Source organism: Catharus ustulatus, chromosome 9 (genome assembly GCF_009819885.2).
Source record: "Catharus ustulatus isolate bCatUst1 chromosome 9, bCatUst1.pri.v2, whole genome shotgun sequence".
Classification (NCBI taxonomy): Eukaryota; Metazoa; Chordata; class Aves; order Passeriformes; family Turdidae; genus Catharus; species Catharus ustulatus.
Window position 1 is genome coordinate 31,697,287 of NC_046229.1, and position 20,828 is coordinate 31,718,114.

The 20,828-nt window shown below is 42.6% G+C and overlaps 2 protein-coding genes across 7 annotated transcripts in view; both read right to left on the bottom strand.

Moving 5' to 3' along the window:
- Window positions 1-5,636, bottom strand: part of CEP350 (centrosomal protein 350) — a 72,617-nt gene extending 66,981 nt beyond the window's left edge. For 5 of the 6 annotated variants that reach the window (XM_033067252.1, XM_033067250.1, XM_033067251.1 and 2 more), the window contains exon 1: window positions 5,538-5,636. The gene's annotated coding sequence lies outside the window, so the exon portion shown is untranslated. Of the gene's footprint in view, window positions 1-5,357; window positions 5,435-5,537 lie in introns of those variants that run through there. The other variant, XM_033067248.1, reaches the window with a different exon arrangement.
- A 4,542-nt stretch (window positions 5,637-10,178) lies between these two features.
- On the bottom strand, window positions 10,179-20,683 carry LOC117000378 (torsin-1A-interacting protein 1-like). Its single transcript, XM_033067949.2, has 6 exons — window positions 20,482-20,683; window positions 20,187-20,255; window positions 17,157-17,258; window positions 16,295-16,354; window positions 13,768-13,827; window positions 10,179-12,705 (listed from the first exon to the last, which is right to left on the bottom strand). Exons 1-6 carry the CDS (start codon window positions 20,648-20,650, stop codon window positions 11,912-11,914), a joined length of 1,254 nt encoding a protein of 417 aa, XP_032923840.1. The 5' UTR covers window positions 20,651-20,683; the 3' UTR covers window positions 10,179-11,911.
- Between the last annotated feature and the right edge of the window lie 145 nt (window positions 20,684-20,828).

Here is a 20,828-nt window from a genome sequence, read left to right on the forward strand (position 1 = left end):
CACAGGCAGACCCAGCCATGCAAATTGTTTAGCTGAGCCAGTCCACAGAAAGTGATGGAAATTATATTTAAAGATGCCAGAAACATTTTCCATGTCTTCTCAAATATCACAAAATACAATTTATTATGATATGCTTAAGTCTGGAATAAAAATAATGTTAACCTACTTGTTTTTCCAGAATCCAAGTTCTTACCATATTGCATTATCCTATTTAAATGAGAGTTAAAAACTCCATAATGCATTGTTATAAGACTTGCTTTGGTTATGTATATGGGCTTTTAAAATGTTTTTGATATAAGACTGACACATTCTTTCTTTGGCCAGAGCATATTTTGAGAAAACTCTGCCTTTCAACACTATCAGATGCAGGCAATGTACTGACCTTCCTCAGGACTGAGGACAAATTTCAGCACAACAAACAAATGCATGACATGTTTGTCCAAAAAGTTCCACATCTCCAGAATCTACAGCTGACACTGCAGAATGAGGCAGGTCCTCCCTCCACCTTCTTCCAATGCTCATTTATACAATAAGCTTTCAAAATGAAATGTAAAGGAAGTGAACACCAGAAATGCCCAAGAAGCTCATCAACATTAGCTGCTCTGAGTGATCTTATTTTAGGAAACATACAATATTTTGTCTTGTAGTACAAGCTGTACATATACCAGAAGAACTCCTATTCCAGTCATCATTACTTTGGAAAATAATTACAACAAAACAAAACAGCTTCATAAGTAAAAGAAATGAAATAATATTTGATCTGTCTTAAGCTAAAGATAAAAAAACTTTAGGGATACTAAGGCAGTACAAAAAGAGAGCAATCAAGATACACCACACATTTGCAGATAAAAGAGCATTTAAAAATTTCAAAACATGTGTCACTACCTCTAGGTGTTAACCAGGAAGACAAATGACATAAACACACATCCATCAAATGTCAAAAAACCCAGCAGAAAATACAAATATGTTTCCTGAGTTCTATGATTAAATCCACTGGCACCAGTCACCTACTAAATTTGCATCCAAACTATAATGAAGATTTCTCTATAAATGAAACATTTCTGAATCTGATTCTTTCCAACTGTATGCTAAGAATGGACATTTACCACATCCTTTTGCTATGAAAAGACATGGTAACTTGCAAAAGTGTCTCTGTTTCATCACAAGTGATGGAGAAGGGATTAAAAAAATAAAACTGGCCCTAAAAAGGGACTAGTGGTTCTACTAAAAGTGAAATGCATTGAACGTCTTTCTCTGCTGCATCACGTGCCAGGAGGTACTCTGAGGAAATCCATTGAGATGAATGTTGTGACAGCTAGTGTAACTTGATTCATTGTTCATGAAGAAATCAGAGTACAAAGCACAGAGAATGCATCCATTTACTAAAGAGACGCACACAAGGGTTTGCCTATCCATTCACATGTTCTGTATTTTCTTTGACTTCAAAGATCTTAGCATTCATGACGGAGAAGAAAATACCGCAGTTTCTAGAACCAATAAAGTACTCCTGCATTTTCTTTCCTTGGCCTTCAAAACATGAGTTTGTTCACTCATTCCACCTCTAGTTACCAGAAACTACACATTAGAATGTTTCAATTCTTGCAGCCCATAAGAAATCCATTCAGCAGAATTTGCTCAAAATCTTCAAGTCCTGTCTCCTCTCACAAGGAACACCCCACTGTGAGGGAGTCTTCTTAGAGCTTCCAGGCAATGCTCTCAGCCAAGTACAAGAAGCAGACCTATTAGTTGTGAGAAAGGGAGCAGCTTTCAATGTCTCAACATAACCATGGACACATGAGCAGAGAAGCAACTTCACCTGCAGTTGTGTCAACTGCAGGATGATTGCTATTTTCTTTCAAAGCAGAGTAAAGTGCATGAAAACTTCAGGGAAAATGTTCCAAATGCCACTTTCTCACCTTTGATGTCTCTGCTCAGAATCGCATTCAGAAGGAGTATCTAAGAAGTGTCTCAATAACAACACAAGATGTCAAAACACTCCAAACACAAAAATCTCATGACAAGCTGAACAGTGATCACCAGCTCTGTTTCTGACCTGGCATTACAAAGGCAGATACCAGGACTCTGCTAAAAGACTTTCTCTTGATCTAGTTAAATGTAGCAATAAGATATTTTCTCATATTTAAGTAACACCATCCCCTTTAAAAGTTTTTCTGTTTCAGTATGAGAATTCCACCTGGTGCATTGCCATGGATGTGACTTAGTGAGAAATTCTGCCACCAGTGAGAAGTTTTCTTAGGAAGCTAAACCAGTCAGAATTTCTGTTAGCATTTGCTAAGTTTCAATTGACCTGGTATAATTGATTAGTTCATTTATTTGCTCTATTCTTTCTCTAGCATATTGACAAAGGTTTCAGACTTAGGCAGACAAGTAATTTTATTCTCAATGGAGTAGTCCATTAAAGCCCATTATATCATCAGCACGACGACACACATCTATCTTCCGAGCACTTACATCTATGGATAAATTTCACACTTCTGTTCTAATCCAGCCACATGCCTAGTATATTGACTGCATTGGGAAAGTTTTCTTTCTGCATTCAGCCATCAGACTCCTTCTCCTATCATTACTGTAGCTCCTATTAACACTCACCTTGTTTTCAACAGCATTAGTTACTTTAAGTACATCAATAGCAGAGTTAAACAGTTCTGCTGTACTGATAAAAAGGTGGCTCTCTGATATAAGTTTTCAAGGTGGAGTTGAGCAGATTTAGCAGCTCCACAGTGATGAAGGAATCGAAATACTCCTTGCTACCTTCTCTAGCAATCATGTCACTGTCATAGATGCAGTGCTCACCTGACTGCATCACAACTCACTAACCTGGCAGAAAATTAATATTTTTTCTTTTATGGTGACTTTTCTGTCAGTTTATCAGGCTGCTCTCAGGACAGTCAAAGTGGGAGGAAAACAGCAGCAGCACATCACACCATTCAAGTTATGTTGCGTAGCTTCACTCACCTCCCAGAAATAGTAATATAGAATAGATCCAGTGTTGTATGCACTGACAGTCCTGATTTCAAACCTAACTGGAAACACATTAACAGGACTGCAGCCTCATCTGAGCAATCTCTAAAGACAATGGGACTAAACAAATTAATGATTTTATCCACAAGTCTGCTTGATATAAGAAAACTCTTTTAGCAGAAAGCAGCTGTATGTCTGGTAGAAGAGTGAAAGGAGATACAAAGTTCATTACATCCAAGTCAACAAAACCTTCAGTACACATGTAGCAACTCCAAGATTAGAGTCTTACCCATTTAAGGGATGGTTTTGCTGTGGTGACACAAATTGCCAATAAAGTTATTTCAAGACATAAAAGACATGATCCACATTGGGACTGGTTTATCAGTAAAGTGTTCAAACCCGAGCTATGCACCAAAGACTAGTAAAACAAACCCACACAAACAATATGTTCTTTAATTTTAAAATCACTTTCTCTCAGTCATCACCACACCCAGCCTAGGCAGCCTACAAGATGATCCATGCCCATTAGCACCACAGAATCCTAGAATGGTTTGGGTTGGAAGGGACTCTAAATATTACTCAGTTACAACTCCTGGCTATGGACACCTTCCACTATCCCAGGTTGCTCCAAGCCCCATCCAATCTAGTCTTGAATACTTCCAGAGACAAGGCAGCCACAGCTCTGGGCAACCTGTGCCAGAGCCTCACCACTCTCACAGGGAAGAATTTCTTCCCAATGCCTAAGCTAAACCCAGTCTCTCAGTTTGAAGCCATACCCTCTTGTTATCCCTCTATAGTTCCTAACAAAGAGTCCCCCTCTGGTTTCCTCGTAGGTCCCTTCAGATACTGAACATGCTGTGACATCTCCACGCAATCTTCTTCGAACAGCCCCAGCATTCTCAGCCTGTCCTCACAGGAGAGGTGCTCCACTTCTCTTACCAACTTTGTGGCCTCCTCTGGACTTGCTCCAAGAGCTCCATGTCCTTTCTACGCCGGAGACACCCGAACTGTATGCAGCACCCCAGGTGAGGTCTCGTGAGAGTGGACCAGAAGGGCACAATCGCCTCTCTCAAGAGGTTGCCCACGCTCCTTTGGATGCACGTAATTTCCACAGTACCCTGGCCCCTTGCAGAAATGCACCATTGCTACATAAATTGAGTTGCTCTGCTTAGTGGCAGTAGGATACCTTCTGTTTAAAGTCACATCACCCACCTAAAGAAACCGAAGCCTTGGACAGTTTACAGTGTTCACGTGGCCACACCCTCAGTTGTATCTAATTATCTCAAGCATTACCTAATGAAACTGTTGCAGCAACCAGAACTATAGCAGAGAGACAGCAAAACTTAGCCCGTCTGTGCAGACAGCCTGAGAGAACATTGAGAACTTACATGCAAAGCAGTGAATCACTTAGAGCTCCACACGTTTGTCCCACAAACACTTTTGGTCACTGTACTTTGAGTTTTCCAGTCAGTATAAAAGTTGAAGCAGCTTCAGATGACAACCCTCCCTCCCAAGAACTGACCAGTCAAGTGTCAAATTTTCAATTTCAAGACAGTGGATTGTTCATCTACACAATGAAACTATTTGACAGGCAAACCTCTACCTGCAAACTTACACAATGTGCCAGGAGATGCTCGGCTGCTGAGCTACAGCTCATATCCACAGACAGAAACAATCAGAGAATCAGAAAATTGTCAAGGTTGGAAGAGACCTTTAAGATCATCAAGTCTAGTCACTCATCAACTGCATCCCTTAAACCACACCGCCAGATTCAGACACCACCACCTCCCTGGGCAACCTATAGAACCCCCCTTACTATTCCACAAAAACTACACCGACAAGTCAATTTACCACACAAAATTGCGTCCACAGGAAAAAAAACCAAAACAAAAAACACCCACCAACACCCCCCCCAAAAAAAAACAAAACAAAACAAAACAAACAAAAAACCCCAACACAGTCATACTCGTACAGAAGCCTTTATGTCTCCAACAGGCACAGTGAATGGCGCCGATGAAGTCAGAGAACGCTCGGGCAGATGTTCCCGGGGATGTCAGGAGGACTTTGAGCGGGCAGACACTGAGTGAGGCCGCAATGCCGGGGCAGGACGCCCTGGCACAGCACAGGCACGAGCAAAGCGCACATTTAAACTTTAAAAGCGCCGTCCCGGTGCTCGGGGCCGCTTCGAGGGCAGCGAGGCCACCCCGGGTTCTGTTTCTGTTTCTCCGCAGAAACACCCGGGGTCAGCGGTTTCCCTCACAACGCAGAAAGACAACAGTGAAAGGGAACACCTCAACCCTCTCCCTTCATCTGCCACCCCCCGGTACGACAAGCAGCGGAAAACAAATTAAAACTAGAAAAAAAAGAGACTTAACGGGTGACGCGGATGCCGCGGAGAGCCGGAGCCGGGCGGAGCGGCCGAGCCAAGTGACAGCCGGCAGCTCCTCGGGCCGGGCCCGCCCCGGCCCCACCTCGCCCGACGCCCCGGCGGGGCGGCACCGCTGGCCGTGCGCGGCCTGGGGCGGCGGCGCGAGCCGCTCCCGCCACCTCCTCACCTGGTGGAAGCCCGCTGTGCCGGCGGCAGGTCGCGGCACATCCCGCGGAGGGAGGGCGGCCCGAGCCCGGTGCGCGGCCCCTCAGCGGGCCCTCAGCGCCGCCATTACCGGCCCGCAACTGACACGGAGCGGCAGCGGCGGCGGCGCACCGGGAACTCTCGCGAGAACCGGCCCGCCGCCGACCTCCCCAGCATGGCGCCATCCCGCCCGCTCCCCTCGGCGCCGGCCGCCATCTTGGGTGCGGCGCGGCCGCCGTGCCCTCCCTCAGCCTCGGGAGAGCCTTGCTCTCCAGTATTTCCCTCGAAGCTTTTCTTTTTCTCCTCACAGTTCTACAGGCTCGACCTGCCGGGTCAGTCCCATTGAGTTTTATATGCAGAGACTGGGTGTTGGTGCAAGGCCAGGACTTGGCGATGCTAATTAAACCCAGCGCTGATGTTGGCATTCCCCAAGCGGCTCCAGCCGAAACTAGGGCACCGCTTTTTAGTCATTTGTGTTCATAGCTAAATCATCTTTAGAAAAATAATTCAATTTCTTTTTTTTTTTTTTTTGGCAAATGAAAGCATCTCCAATTACACTCTCCCAAATTTAAATTTAAATAAACATTCACAGAACTTCAGAGACATGACTGAGTACCACAGACTTCATTTCACTTTTAACATTCATTATAAACAGGGAAGAATTTGTTAGTATACTGACTTCTAATCCATAGATTCCACACTGAACATGCATTAAAACCACCCACACTTCAAAAATAGGTCTCAGATATTATCCAGCTATAGCAAAATTATTTCCACTGAAGAAGGAAAGGTATTAGAATAGGAAAAAAGAATTTCTTCCTATAGTTATTTTGGGAATGTTCCCTTCAGGGCCTGTCTACAACTTTCTCGGTCTGGTTTTCAGTCATTAGTGTGATTGTTTGGTGCCAAATTTCTTGGGGGAACACGGGGGTGGAGAGTTATCTACTCTAAACACTAAAGGATCATGGCAACTACCAGAGCTACTTTTTTTTTTTTTTTTTTTTTTACTTCACTAAAAAGGATTAACCTCTTTTTACATAGCCTCTCCTGTAGTAAATGGTCAACATTTTGCATGTAAGTTTTTCCAGTATGGGAACATCATAGGAAAATACCCTTAATACTGAGAGATTACAGCTATGAAGCTTAGGCAATGCAGAATTTAATTACAGGATACTAATTTAGCCTTAATTTGGGTCTTTTACATATACAAACTAACTGCAGATTATACTTTCCTGCATAAGCATACCTCCTTTGAAAGAAGAAGTAAGCTTGAGATGTCAGTGGTTAAACCTTTGGAAATTGTTTTGTTTTGCCAGATGAGGAGAAAAAAATGCCTGACCATGGAAAGACAAGCACAGCTCCAGTGGGAAAGAGTGTAAGTAGTGTCAAATTCCCTCCTGAGTCCTCACAGAGTGAACTTGCTGCTTCCAAATGCAGAAGACTGTAAGTAATAATAATAAAAATAATAATGGCAATTTCAGTCAATGAAAACAATATTACTGCAATGTATGGGAGCCCTGCTTGCAGACTAGGGCAAATTAAATTATTATATTCCCCATCATCACATAGTGTTTGCTTAAATTTACTGCTTAATATTGCTGGACTGGCAACCCATTTAAATTATTCAGCACTTTCGTAATGTACTGCCTCTTTAATTATGCTTTTAAACATAGTTTCTCTTTTCTGCTTGGAAGCAGTTAGTCTAGTTTCACACTCCTCATCTCCAGGCAAACTAGGCATCACATTAGGATTTTCTCAAACATGGAAATCATTTGGTTTCAGCCAAATAAAATTAAAAGGCAGTGTTTGCATTCTGGTTTTGCTCCTATTTTTTCTCTGTATCTGCCAGTGCAACCTAACTGTAACACTTTAGATTACACTTTTCAAAGATTCCCCTGCAGTGAGTCGTAAGCTCTGATGGGCAAACATCCTACACGAGAAGAGAAAGAAAAAGACATTCTTGTGGAAAACGCAGTCACCTTGTGAAATTCTCAGAAATAAAGAAACCATTTACCTGCAAACAGCCACAGCTGAGAGGACCGGAGGAGCTGAACACTCTCCAGCTGGACGAGCTCCCTAAATGGCAGAGCAATGGAGGGAACAGCAGCGAGCACTGCCCCAGGGCTGGAGGTGCTGGATGGAGACACACAGTAAGTTAAAAGTAAGGAGCCACATTCTCATCTTTCACTAACTCGGTTGTTGCAGCTCTAAGAGAGAGGTTTGGGAAGTTTTCCACTCCACACTGTTCTTGCACACCCCTTCTAAAATTAGAAAGGGGCAGCTGGCTCCTGCAGCCAAGAGCCCCCAGACTCCCTCCCCCCTTACCCTGATTGACGTGGCTCCCAAGAGCCATGGAGGAATTTGGGGAAGGGTGCTTCCACCTGTTGGACATGGAATGAGATTTTCCAGGCATACAATTATAAATCCAACTGTCAGGAGCTGACAATAAAATAGGACACAGGACAGCTGTGAGGACTACGGAACACTCCCCTCCCTTCTCTGTACTCCTACGACTTTGCAGTCCATTTGACAGCAGAAACAATGCATGAAAAATTATTCTCTTAATAAAATAAAAGCATCACTTCAGATTTCTTCCCACAGTTTTCCAACTATGCCACAGGGTCCTAACAGAATCTGGCAAGTTGTTTGTGTCTCATTACACCCCTCCAAAACCAGATTCTTTTTCCTGGCATGCTGGCAATTGCACTGCAGATGGTGCATATAGCTGCATCCTGCACAGCAAATTTTATACCTGCCTTAACATGGGGCTCTCCCCTTACCTTTTGCACTCAGTTTGAGCTGGACTTTTTGTTCAAAACAAATATAATTTTCAAAAACAAGGATATGAAAGCCACAACATTTGGGTTTTTTTTATATTTAATTTGCAGAAAGTATGACTTTGTTGATGTGAAAATACAGGGGGAAAAATAAATTCCTTTTCCCAAACCTGCTTAGCATGCTCCGCACTCAGAACAGCGTGACTCAGAGCAGGGTGTGAGAGACAAGGTAACAGCAGCTGGGCAGTGCTTTGTTCTGGGTCCCTTTCACAACAGCCACTGCTGAAGGCAGAGAGGTGTTTCCAACCTGCAGGTGCCCACAGGTGACAGCAGGAGAAGGGCCACACTCCCACCTGCAAGGGGCTCTCACCAGCTGCAGCTCCATCTGCTCACAACCCAAGGAGCACTTTGACCATGTCCAGTTCAATTTGCAGAGTGCTGGAAATCTTGTCTGCAACTTGGTGTTTAGCTGGTTCAGCACCTTCCCCTGGAAAAAAAAAAAAAAAAACAAACAAAAAACCAACAAAAAAACCACCACCAAACAAACAAAAAACACAAAAAAAAAACCAAACAAAAAAAACCTCAACCCACAGTCTATTTTTTTTTTTAATAAAGGCCACAGAGAAAGAAAAATCCCCTTCTTGGTCTCAAGGCCAGATCTGGTGTCTTTGCTCTGTAAAACCACATTTGTTCTGTCATGAACTAATTTCCTGATCTGCTGACAGTCAGGGACACTTCAACTTCACAAGTGATATTTCTCAAGAAGAAGCCAAACTATTCTGCAGTTTGGAAAACATCAAATGGCTCAATTTGCCCCAAGCAACAAAATAATTATACAAGGAGGATAATAATCAGCTGCCTGTGAGGAACACAGACAGACATTACTCTTCACCTCTGGCTGAGTAGGAGTTGTTTAATGAGATCTGCATTAAGTACCTGTGGATATTTAATGAGAGCCTTTTAAGGAAAAAGCCACAAACAGCTACGAAAGGACCTGCTGCTGCAAGAGCAGGAACAGTCTTCTAATCCTGAGCCTTTCCCTCTCCCATGGAAGGGGCAACTGTCTATATCATCTTGTTTTGCACCTTTTTCAGACTAAGCAGCACAATATATTTGGAAATACAACCTTGCAGGCTTTCCCTACAGCTCACAACAGCAAAAAAAGTGATTTTCCTTTGGCTAGCATAACATTAAGGTTTTGGTTTCCAGACACCATCCTAATTCCCTCTTGAACGTTTTAATACCTGTTAGGAAGAGAAGTTTTAAAATCAGAAAATAACCTGTATTAAATGTTTTATTTGTATGTGTGCGCAATCTCCTGCTTTCATATCACAACTTTGTCTTTTTTTTTTTCCTGGTGGGGCCAGTTCTGATAATTTTTCTTTAAAGTTACTTTTCAGTAAGGCTGTCCTTCCAGTCAGTTCACAGTGCACTAGTTTGCAACACCAAAGGTACAGAACATGCAGCTAGGAGTGGAACAAGAATGAAGTCATCCCTTTTGTCAGCTGCTGACTCTTGTATTGGCTAATGAAACAAGTGAACCGTATCTTATCATTAGTTCCAGATGAAATCAGAACTGGGCAATTAGTACAAGAACACCAAGTAAAAGACAATTCACAGCCGTTTCCTGAAATGTTCCCTGTTAGACAGAAGCCCTGATATTATGAAATACATGCATCTGTAGCCCAGTATCTACCACTCCACTCAAGTTTCTTAAAAGTTCTAAATTTTCCAAAAGGCCATATTTTTGGCATCTGTGGTTGGTCAAAGGTGAAATGAGCAATTTAAACACTGGGGGAAGAAAAAGTCTGACTACTAAAAATTCAATAGGCAAGTCTTAAAACAGCTTTATAAAACAAACAAGTGTGTTTATTTTGAATCATTACTAAAATAGTTTACATAATATACAAACAAATATGCTATGAGGATAAATTTGAAAATAAGTCACAGGTTTTAATAAAAAACATTTGTCCAGTGAAATGTTCAAAATGGAAATGCCATCTTTTCCTTCCTGAGCTATTAAACATCCAGAACAACAGCACTTCCATGTCTTCTTGCTGTTTTTATTTCTGACCATTAAAATAGGAAGCATTATCCATTGCTGACTCTCAATAGTTAGAACAAATCCACCTCTGGTTTAAGTGACTGCAGCTCTGTGTCTCAAACTGTGCTTTTTTATATGCTTCAGGTGATTTTACCTGATTCCACTTAACACCCCAAACCTTGCCTTGCACAAACAAGCCAGAAGCTCCAGCTCCTCAACAGGTTTTCCTGGTTGAAAAGGATTTTATTTTTTTTTTTGCAACAGGACAGTTCAAAGGGCTTGTGAATGAAGGATGGGCCAAATCTCTCAGCTGTTACAAGAAAATGTTGTATTAATTTGAGAGCATCTTCACACATTCCTTCATAGTCAATAAAACCAAATAGACCAACAGCTCAGAGCGTGAAGTAACAGCAATGAAATGGAAGTGCTGCTATTCTCTTTATTTTTTCATGCAAAGTACTTAACAATAGAAACAGGTACTTGTTTTTAATCTGGTGTGAGGAATTCTTGACATGAGAGACAAAAAAACATTTTAAAAGCATGCTCTGCAAATCTGTTCTTTGCTAGAAATTTATACAGCAAGCAGCCATCTATACACAGATACAAGAAGAAAAGTTATTTTTTTAGGATATCAAGTACCACAAATAAATAGATTCTCTCAATGCAAAAATAATTATCTTAGTAAAATGAGAAATAACCTATGACTTCCTAAAGTTTTGTTTGGAAAGATAGTATGTACATGGTGATCACATTTTATCATTTCCATCCAAATTTCACAACTTGTAAAACTTTGAAAAAGAGTAGAACTCCTGCAAGCAGCCAGGCAAAGAGGTATTGAGGAATTATTTAACTGACATTAGTACTACTGATTTTAAGCAACCTTTCTACCTCAGCTTTTCTCTTTCTCCAGAACTATTTGAGGCAGGCTCATTTAAGGAAGAAATGCTTGCTGAAAGGTTCTCTACAGGTCACAGATCTTTCAAGCAATTTTGCCACTTCTGCACATGGCCAAAGATAGCTGATATCTATGCTGTGATCAAGTGGATCAAGAAGAAGCTTGTGCTTAGACTCACATCACTTTATCATCATTTTCTGTTTATTTCTTATGTTAGAAGAAAAGTAAGCAATTCTGGGAGATGAAGGCAATAGTTTTACATTCTGTTACCTTGTCAAATATGATACCAGCTTTATGCACCACCAGAGAAGGATCCTCACAGCATAGCCAACAGTGCTTCAACAGGTTCAGAGGCAGAGGAGTGACTCTGCACTGATGCACAGTAATGCCCAGCTCCAGGACACCAAGGCTGAATGCATCACTGAATACAATTCAACAAACAGCAAGTTCTTGCTTACACTCTGTCGTTTACTTGGAGAAGTCCCAGTTTGGCAGAAACAACCCTGCTAGTTGGTGGAAAGTCTCTGCACAGAAAAGACTGGTTTGCTGCTGCCTGAGCTCAGCAGCCACACCATTCCCTGTTCTGCCTTGCAACACACATTTTGTGTCTTCCTCCTTTCCCAAGTGCTCTCCAGCAACTTTTACGTGCATCCCTCCAGAGGGAGGCCCTTTTCAGGCCAAACAGGCAGCACATGATGAGATATCCGGCTCCACAGTCCACTCAGCTTATCTGTGTCCATGTGATTGTAAGAACTAGGAACATCTGAACTGGTGAACTTTGCCCAGAGGAAATCCCGGACTTTCTCCTCCACCTCTTGAGAGGTGAGGCTCTTTCTCAGTGACTGCTCATCCAGGAGAACTGTCAGCACAAGAGCTACGTCCTTATACGCTGCATTTTCGTGGTCACAGTACTTGTAAAAGATCAAGGTGGAGCCTGCAGGCAGTGACTCAAATCGATGCACCACTGCCACCTTCTTGCCTTCACTGAACCCAGAGCTGAGCTCTTTGTCCACCTCCTCCTTGACAGCGTCACTGTCCCGTACAGCCTTGTCCACCCCATTGATGCTGATGGTAGTGGCATTCTGGGAGGAGGCAAAGGCATTGGCAATCTCGTTGCCCAGGCACCTCAAGGCCTTCTCAGCTTCCTGGCCAGCTGTGAGCAGAAGGATAGCAGGCTGCAGATGCACACGGGAGGAGTTAAGAGGTTTCTCAAGAGAAACACGGGCTTTTCTCCACAGGCTGGGGTCCTGACTTTGGTAAGTATTTTCTAGTTTCTCCATCCGGGCCCGAAACTCTTGCAGAACTTCAGCATCTCTCCTCGAGGAGGTTCCATCTTGCATTCCACTCCACAGCACATAAAGCAATAGGACACTAATTAGCAGACCCAGTAACAAAGTCCATATCTTGTGAAATCCATTCTGCGGTTCACGGTCATCTATAGAGAGAGGGAGCAAGCAAGAAGAAAACAATGTTTCAAAACACAACTTGTTCACTTTGAAGTCCACAAGTGAAAGAAAAATTAGAGGAAACAGTTGAAACAGCCCATTCTCAGTACTGGTACAGTAGTACAAGAGCACAGAAAACATGATCTAGCTAAAAAAAAAACAAACCACAAAACAGAGAAAGCAGTTTTGAACTTAAGACACTTTGTGAAGTGACAGCATTAAAAAAAAGAACATTTTGACATGCTTCCAGATTGACTGAGAGTAAATTAGACCTTCTTCTGAAAAGGGAGCTCTTAAAGTTCATCAACTTTCCATTCAATATAATAAAATCCAAACTAAGAATTTAGATTGGTTCTGATAAAGGATTAAATCTTTTCCTACATTTCTGGTCTGCAGAAAAGATCCTGTAGAAAACCTGGCTGCGCCAGAATGGTTTCTCTGTTATTTCTCTTCCCTCTTCCCTTAAGGATAAAAATAGTTCCAGCAGCAATTTTTGCATCTCAAACAATGGTGGTCAATGCTATCAGAAAACATTGTGGCCTTTGGATCAGTGAGCTGCACAAAGTACACACAGCAAACTGTGCACATCAAATATCATATATTGGGATTTGGTTTCGTATTTGAACAGTTAAATTAACGCTTGCTTCACATACTGCAAGCAAAGGGCTCAATTCTGTTCCCAGTAAAATGAATGACAAAATACAATAGCCTTCCTGGAAACAGAAAGAACTACATTCCTTTTGTTAGCTTTTTACACCCTAACTTCTGTCAGGACAGCAACCCAACAATGGTTAAAAAACACCACCGCTAGCCCTGCCTCAGTTTCAATCATGTAAGCATTACAGATGAAAGACCTTAAATTCAAGTGAAAATTTTACTCCTTATGCAACACCGTTCCTTCATGCTGATGACACGTTCTGGCAAGCAAATCATCTGTTCTGACAAGGACCCTCAGCTTAAAACCAACCCCCAGGAACTGAAATATGTGGAAAGGCAAGAAAATGGTTAAATGTTACACAAGCATGAAACAGAAGTGAAAGCAGAAGTCTTACTTTTGGCCAGAGGCCGTGACTGCTTCTCTGTACTGGACTGATGCAGAGATTTACTTCTGTCTGTTAAGAGATTAAGAAAAGAACAGGAGAACAACAATAAGACAACAATTATGACCAATCTTCCAGCAGGGAGTTGAAATCACCAAACTGCATTATTTTCAACAAAAAGCTGCTCTTAGTTATGCTTTTACATACAAAATTCCACAAAGCTTACAGGAAGTGTAACAGCACCCTGCTGAAGCAAACACAGTCCTGCTAAGTTGGAGCAAAGGTGAGGCTGTCACCTCATCCCAGGTGGGGCTGGGTCAAGTTCAGGGTTTTCAGTTCTTCCCTGCATCATTCACCCCCTCGTGCTCAACAGAATCATCTTGAACCAGGAAAATGACACCTTCACCACTATTACCAGCCTGAAAATTCTCACCCAAATGTCAAAGCAAATAATCTCTGCTCTTTGCCAAATGCCAGTTCCCAAGCCATCCTGACAATCTCACCTAAAAAGCACAAGTCCTCAGTCTACCACAAATCACCCCCAAAAATTTTCAACTCTTGAAGAATTATGCAAATAAACCTCTATTTCAAGTACAAGGTGATAAAATGGCAGAGTTTTAGCAATCTGTTATTTACTGCACAAGGATCCCATGTCCCAGTTAAGTCTCCTGATTTTGCTCAAGAATTTGAGAGGCGTAAAAATGGAAACTTAATTAACGGACACATTAGATAAACAACAAAATGCAAGATATTAACAGAAAAAACAAAACAATATGTTAAATGTACAGTCTTATTTTCCCTCTCCATGTACCTTGGGTTGAGGCCTGCTTCATCAGCAGTCAGTTTCTTGGGATGGGTTATGTTTTAAAGCAAAGTGCAAGCTTTCAACTTCAAAATATACTTTTGGTCTATTTAAATGGCTCAGACAGCAAAGTACAAGAGGCATTATCCATAAAGTGTTATGAACAACTTTCCCAAGAGACCAGTATGAATATATACTGTGCAATTTTTGGTCAGCATGTTTTCTGCATTTAGCCAGTTAATTAAAAAGACAACAGAATTTATGTCTCCTTGTGAACTACAGCAACCAGTTCAAAGCTGAAGGCTCTTTAATAATATATAACCAAATCAGGACAGTGTCAATGGCACTATTGAGAATAAATTGAACAAACATACCCTGGAGTAGTTATTTAAAGACACTGAAATAAACTCTCTAACCTTGTTTCTGTATGAATGTAATTGCAGAAGGTGCTAAAAGCAGCTCAGGTTTAAGCTGGAGCTTAACTGGCTTAATGAACTGCCCTATTCTGTAACTTCAACCCACTACTCCCAAAGGGCACGGCCATGGAGCTTGTGACTGGCTAAGCTTATCTCAACCTTCTAAGAGTTAACAGCTCAAAATCACCTCGATTTTGTAATATGTCACAATGCAGCTCTGTTTGCTCAGATCAGGTTTCATATTTAGGTGGCAGCTGTAACTCATACGCTAAAGGAAAACATAATTTAATAAACAGTCTAAAAACAGATCTTAGTCTGCCTAAGAACTGTGCCTTATTTACAACACAATTTGTCTTGTTTAATTCAAAAAGTCTAACTTCTGCAGACACCTTAAAGATTTCAGAGTTTCAAGTGATCTTCCAAAGTTCTTCACCCAATACACAACTAATCACTCCTGCAGACCTGGAGTGGCACAAAAAAGTAAAAGTACCAGACAAGAGAGAACTCCCTGCATCGATTCATTTGTCAAAGGCATTTCACACATATGCAGCTACCACTCTTCCTGAAGGGCACCATGGTTTTCAAAAAATACCCAAAAAAACCAAGAAAAAGAAACAAAAAACCTCAAGCATCCCCTGCAGGGTCTTCAGACAAATCTGATTTGCAAAACTTTGCGTATCTATACCTATATCTTTTGAGGACAGAAACAAGCACCAAGATTTTACTAAGAATTCAGAACTTTTTTTTTTCTTCTTCTTTCAAGCACTCTTCCAATAGAAGGAAAAAAAAAAAAAAGGAAAACCAAAAAACCAACCAAAAAAAGTCTGAAATACTGGGAGCTGGTCATTAGATGAGCAGACTGGATTTTGCCAGCAAGAAAAATGCTGCTCCTTTCCAGGAGTATAGAACAACCAATTTGATCACAGCAAGCCACCAGTTCTCAGGGAAATAATAAAAGAGAAGGCTTGTGTACAAACTAACATTCACTATCACCAAAAGGTGGAGGTTTTATTCCCTTTCTCAGCTTACCCCCACAATGCCTCTATTCCATGCTCTGCACTTACTGTCCCATGGGATAACACCAAAAAGAAAAACAAAAGAGAAAGTGGAGTATTTTCTTTGGTCAGTTGAATAACCTCATAGAAAGGCTCTGACTGGAATCTGATGCCTTCTCCAGTTTCTATTTGAATCTGTCTCCTGAGTGCATGTCCATCTTCCCAGACAGTGTCCAAGGGTACAAGAAAAACCAGAAGCAAAGGAAAAGAATTCTGTCCTTTTCATTTACTGACAGGCAAAGACTAGGTTCCTTTGTTTTACTTACTCAGTGGTGCAGAAGTTGAGTAGCACTCTTGATTTTTCTCAAGGAAGTCAGCCTTTATTTCTGAAACCAAAGCACAAATGGAAGAACTCAGCTACCACATCAGAGGTCAGAATAAGACAGACCAGCCATACATGCTTTTAGCTCTTTCTATGAAATCCTGAAAGCCTATTAGGGCAGGAGGATATGTTGTGCTACCAAATCAAGCGTGTAGCAAATGAACAGCCTCTTGGGACTCCTCTGAGCTGGAGAAAGCTACTGTTACCTATTAGAAAGGGCTTAATCTGGCCCTTCACCCCATTTTTGCTAACATGACAAATCATTCTTCTTATACCTTCTTGTAAAAAGACACGTAACTTCCTTCTGTGGCTAAAAATGATCCCATTTTTTTTCTCATTGTACCTCCCCATTGCTTCTGTAACACACATTGAGAAAAATCTCTGAGCAATGAGCAAAGCACTCCCTCACCTTGAAATCACTTGGTTCCCCCTGAAAAAGTCAAAGAAAACTCACCTTTTTAGAAAAGGAACAGTTTTCAGTTTCTTTGCCTGGGGCAATTAAAAATCCACTCTCATAAGTTTTTTGAAGCAAAAACCACACAGTTGTGTTTTTATCAAAGTTGAAATCTGCCTTGTCTTTAAGGTTCACCCAAGCAGATTATCATCATTATTTATAATCAGTTTTACTTTGGGTCAGGCAGGAGTACACACTGAAACTTTATTTTTTTAAAAAAAACCCTTTTCCATCCATTCAGATTTCAGCTCAAAAACTCCCCCTTTTCTTACAGAACTGAATGACTGTGACTTTAATACATTTAAGCAATCATTTGTTACACCATGGAAAAAGTACTGATAAAAGCTGTTACCTTTTAATGGTGTATAAATGTTTGGTTTCTCAGTTTTGTTACTGTCACAAGCCTTTGCATTTTCATTTACTGGATTATCTTCAAAATAAGATGTAGTACCACCTGTCAGGAGCAAAAAAGACAAAAAGATGATTGGCAACCTCATAAATCTAAAGGACCAAGTTGTAGTTTCCAAACATTCACGATACAAATCAGCGATTTTCCAAATTGTAAAACGCCCAAAAGTTACTCTCTTAAAATGTAACAAAAAGCAACTAAGACTTAACATGCTTATGGTAAAATTGAGTTCACTAGAAATATAGTTGTCTATACCACCACACCCTTCTTTAAAATAATCTTTTAGGAGTTCTTGGCTTAAAAACATGAATACTAGGACCCAGGAAATTCCTTACAATACAGGGATTCAGTATAAACACCATGGAAGTATCGAGAGTTTTCCCCACAGCTTTGGGAACCCAACTTACAAACAGTGATTGTGCTGTCTTACACAGCATTGGGCAGAGGGGGAAAACAGACAGAAGCAAATATAGAAAATAAATCCCCTTTTCATGTAGTCCAAGCCATGCTTTAGTTAGATCTCATTCTCTCCTAATCCATAACAGCAACCTAATTTCACCCCTCAGGTAGCTGGGAAGAATCTAAAGCAACATCTTTCAGCAGTTTGCCAAATTACAGAGTCATTCAGCTGTGAAACCCAGCTTAGTTAATGTCACTAACTAGAAAGAGTAAAGCCCTGTAAGATATCAGAGGTCACAGAGCAAAGGTGGAGGCTGGGAAACCAAATGCAGGAAAGGATAAAGTGCAATCCAAGAATCAAGGTGCTGGTAAGAAAAAGCTCAGGTATAGGAAAAAAAGCTATAGAACAGTTGAGGAACAGAGATTGTGGCACATCTATCAAGCATCAGCAGAGGCAAGGGAAGGAAAGAAACACCAAAGGGAAGTATAGAATTGGTAATTTTTTTTCTAACATTCACTCTGGGCCCATTTACTCTTTAAACAGCCCAGAGTTCTGCTGAGGTTTAATGTGTTCCTGTAGCTCTTTCACCATGTGCCAAGGGCAATGCACAGCTTGCCACCTAGTGTTTAGTGATTTTACTTCAACAAAGAAAACAGCCTTTTTCTAATGTGTTCTGGCAGTTTCAGCCATACACCAGTGTATGTCAAACATACCACCAGACCCATCCAAACCACAAAAAATGGGAAAAAGCTGCAAGTTTTAAACTATGGTAAGTCACAGACGTAACAGTAGAGCATTTGCACACACTTAACGGGGCCCTATGTTTTCAATCCATCTAAAAAAGCTGTTAAGTGACTAATTTCTCACAAAGCCCAGAACAAAGATGCTTACAAAATTAGTTTATTTTCAGGAATGCCAAACCACATATCCATAACATTTCACTATGTACCGAGATTTTACAAGGAAAATCTCCCTAGTAATTGTGACCAGAAGACCAAAAAAACCTATGAATCTAAAGCAGGCTACTCAGCAGTCCCTACTCTTAATGCCTCTACCCTTCTTAGCACCAATCACTGCTCTTTGTGTCTCAAAGACTTCTTAGAATTGTAGAAAAGAAAGGCCAATAAGAGACAACTTCCACGGAGGTTGCTAGCCTGTATCTTCAGCTCACTGATCTAGAAGCTGCCTGATTCAAGGCAGGAGTTTTTAGGCTCTTAAAACTCCACAAACTCTTCTTACAGCTCTTAAAGCTTTTCAGCTCCCCAAGTGAGCTGTCTAACCCGTATTTAAAACCTCTTAGTAGAAGCCAGGAACCAGTTTCTCAAGGTGTGGTTTTGCTTCCATTCTGTTCTCAGGGAAGCAGGACAATTATGATCCTCTAACAACCCAGCCTGCTTATTCCCCTGCCTCACCTTGAACCATCCCCTGAACTCTACAGGAAAAGCACAATACTGCACATTTATGGCTGGGGGACTGTGAGGAGGGGAAACTAATCCTCTGCTTCTATATAAACAGTTAGAGTCTCTCACCATACTGTTACACCTGTTGTGCCTATAATCCAATACAGCTGTTAAGAGCTGGGGAGGGTGTGGGGGAAGAGAAGCCTCATTTTTGGAACCACCTAATTAAAACCCCAACCCTCAGCTGTACTTCCTGAAGCAGCACACGTTTGAAACACTAAGCCTATTATACCTGTTAGCCACCATGTAGGAACAAGAGCTTTTTTCACAGACAAACCTCTATATTTGCCTAAAGAAATACTCATAGCCTTGCTTTTCCTTCCTCGAGATAAGCATTTTTTCCATGCCTCCTGGAAATTCTGCTTCTGGAGCAGAATACAGGCAGACAATTCTTGGTGACAAAAACACAGATGGGAATGGAGAACGGTCCCAGGCTACCCCCACTCATCTCTGAGCACTGCCCACTGCCACACACTCACTGATAATGCATACACTCCAAAAGAGAGTAAAGGGGAAGGAAGTACAATTTATTCAGTTTCCTGGCGGAATGACACGATTAAATCACATGACTCTGCTACACTGAGTTAGCATGTTTCTGTAGTTTCAAGAAAGACAAATGTTTCATCAACTAAAGCAACAAGTAGGTGCCACACAGTGCTAACACAACAGCTTGTCCAGCCCAGTGTCCGGGAGCAAGTCCCAGAGCATGCCTGGTGTTCCAAAGAAAGGAGAAGCCCCAGTTATGCATTTCCTCATAAGCAATACTGCTCCCTGTAAGGAGCACAGCCATTGAGGGATTCATTTCTCCAGCTCAGGATACCTTATCTAAATCTTGCCTTTCGAAACCAAGCAGTGGTAGTAAAATTTGAATTTTGTGATAAAACACTGTGCCGAGAGAGGCACTAGGGAAAACAGCCACCTGAGGGTTCCAGCGTGCTCTGCACACACCGATTCTCTGAGCACTGCTTCTCCTTGCATCCCTCGTGAATGGGATAAGATCCACAGCGGGATTTCCTCACCTGTGTGCCAGAGCCACGGTAATGCCTGCCAAGCAGCTAGAACCCAATGAACCCCATTTCCCTAAATCTGGGAGCTCCGGGAGCTGGAGCCTACCTGGCGATCTGTACGCCTTTATAGGGGGGCGCGTCAGCGAGTCTGGGGTCCCAAAGTGATGCTCGTCCTCTGAAACGAGAAACAGGTGAGGGGCACCGCCAGCAACTCAGCTCAAGCCCAGCAGGCCCAGGCCCGACAGCCTTCCAGGAGCACCACGCTCACCGAGAGCCCGCGGTCCCGTCCCAACACCCCGGAGGGAACCACACGGTGCCCGCCCGCCACACTTCGCCCCGCCCCACCGCAATCTCAACCACAAGATCTACCGCGGGCCGCTGCGCCCGCCCGCGCCGCTCACCCTGCAGCGCGCTGTGCTGGGCCGCGCTGTCCACCTCGTCCCCGGGCTCCTCCGGCCGCGCCGCCGCCAGCCGGGGGCTCTTCCGCCGCCGCTTCAGCGTGGGGCCGTCCGGTGGAGCCAGCCCGGGGCCGTCCGGCGGAGCCGTCTCATCGTCGCCGCTGCCCACCATCACGTCCGCTGCCGCGCCGCGCCGCCTGCCCCTGCTCCTGCCCCGGCCCCGTCCTCTGCCCCGGCCCCTTCCGCGTCCGCCCAGTGCCGCCCGTCCGGCCCCGCAGCTGCCGCCTTCCCGCGGCGGCGGAGGCGGCTCCGCAGGCCTCACTTCCCGCGGGGCGGGACCCTCGGCCGCC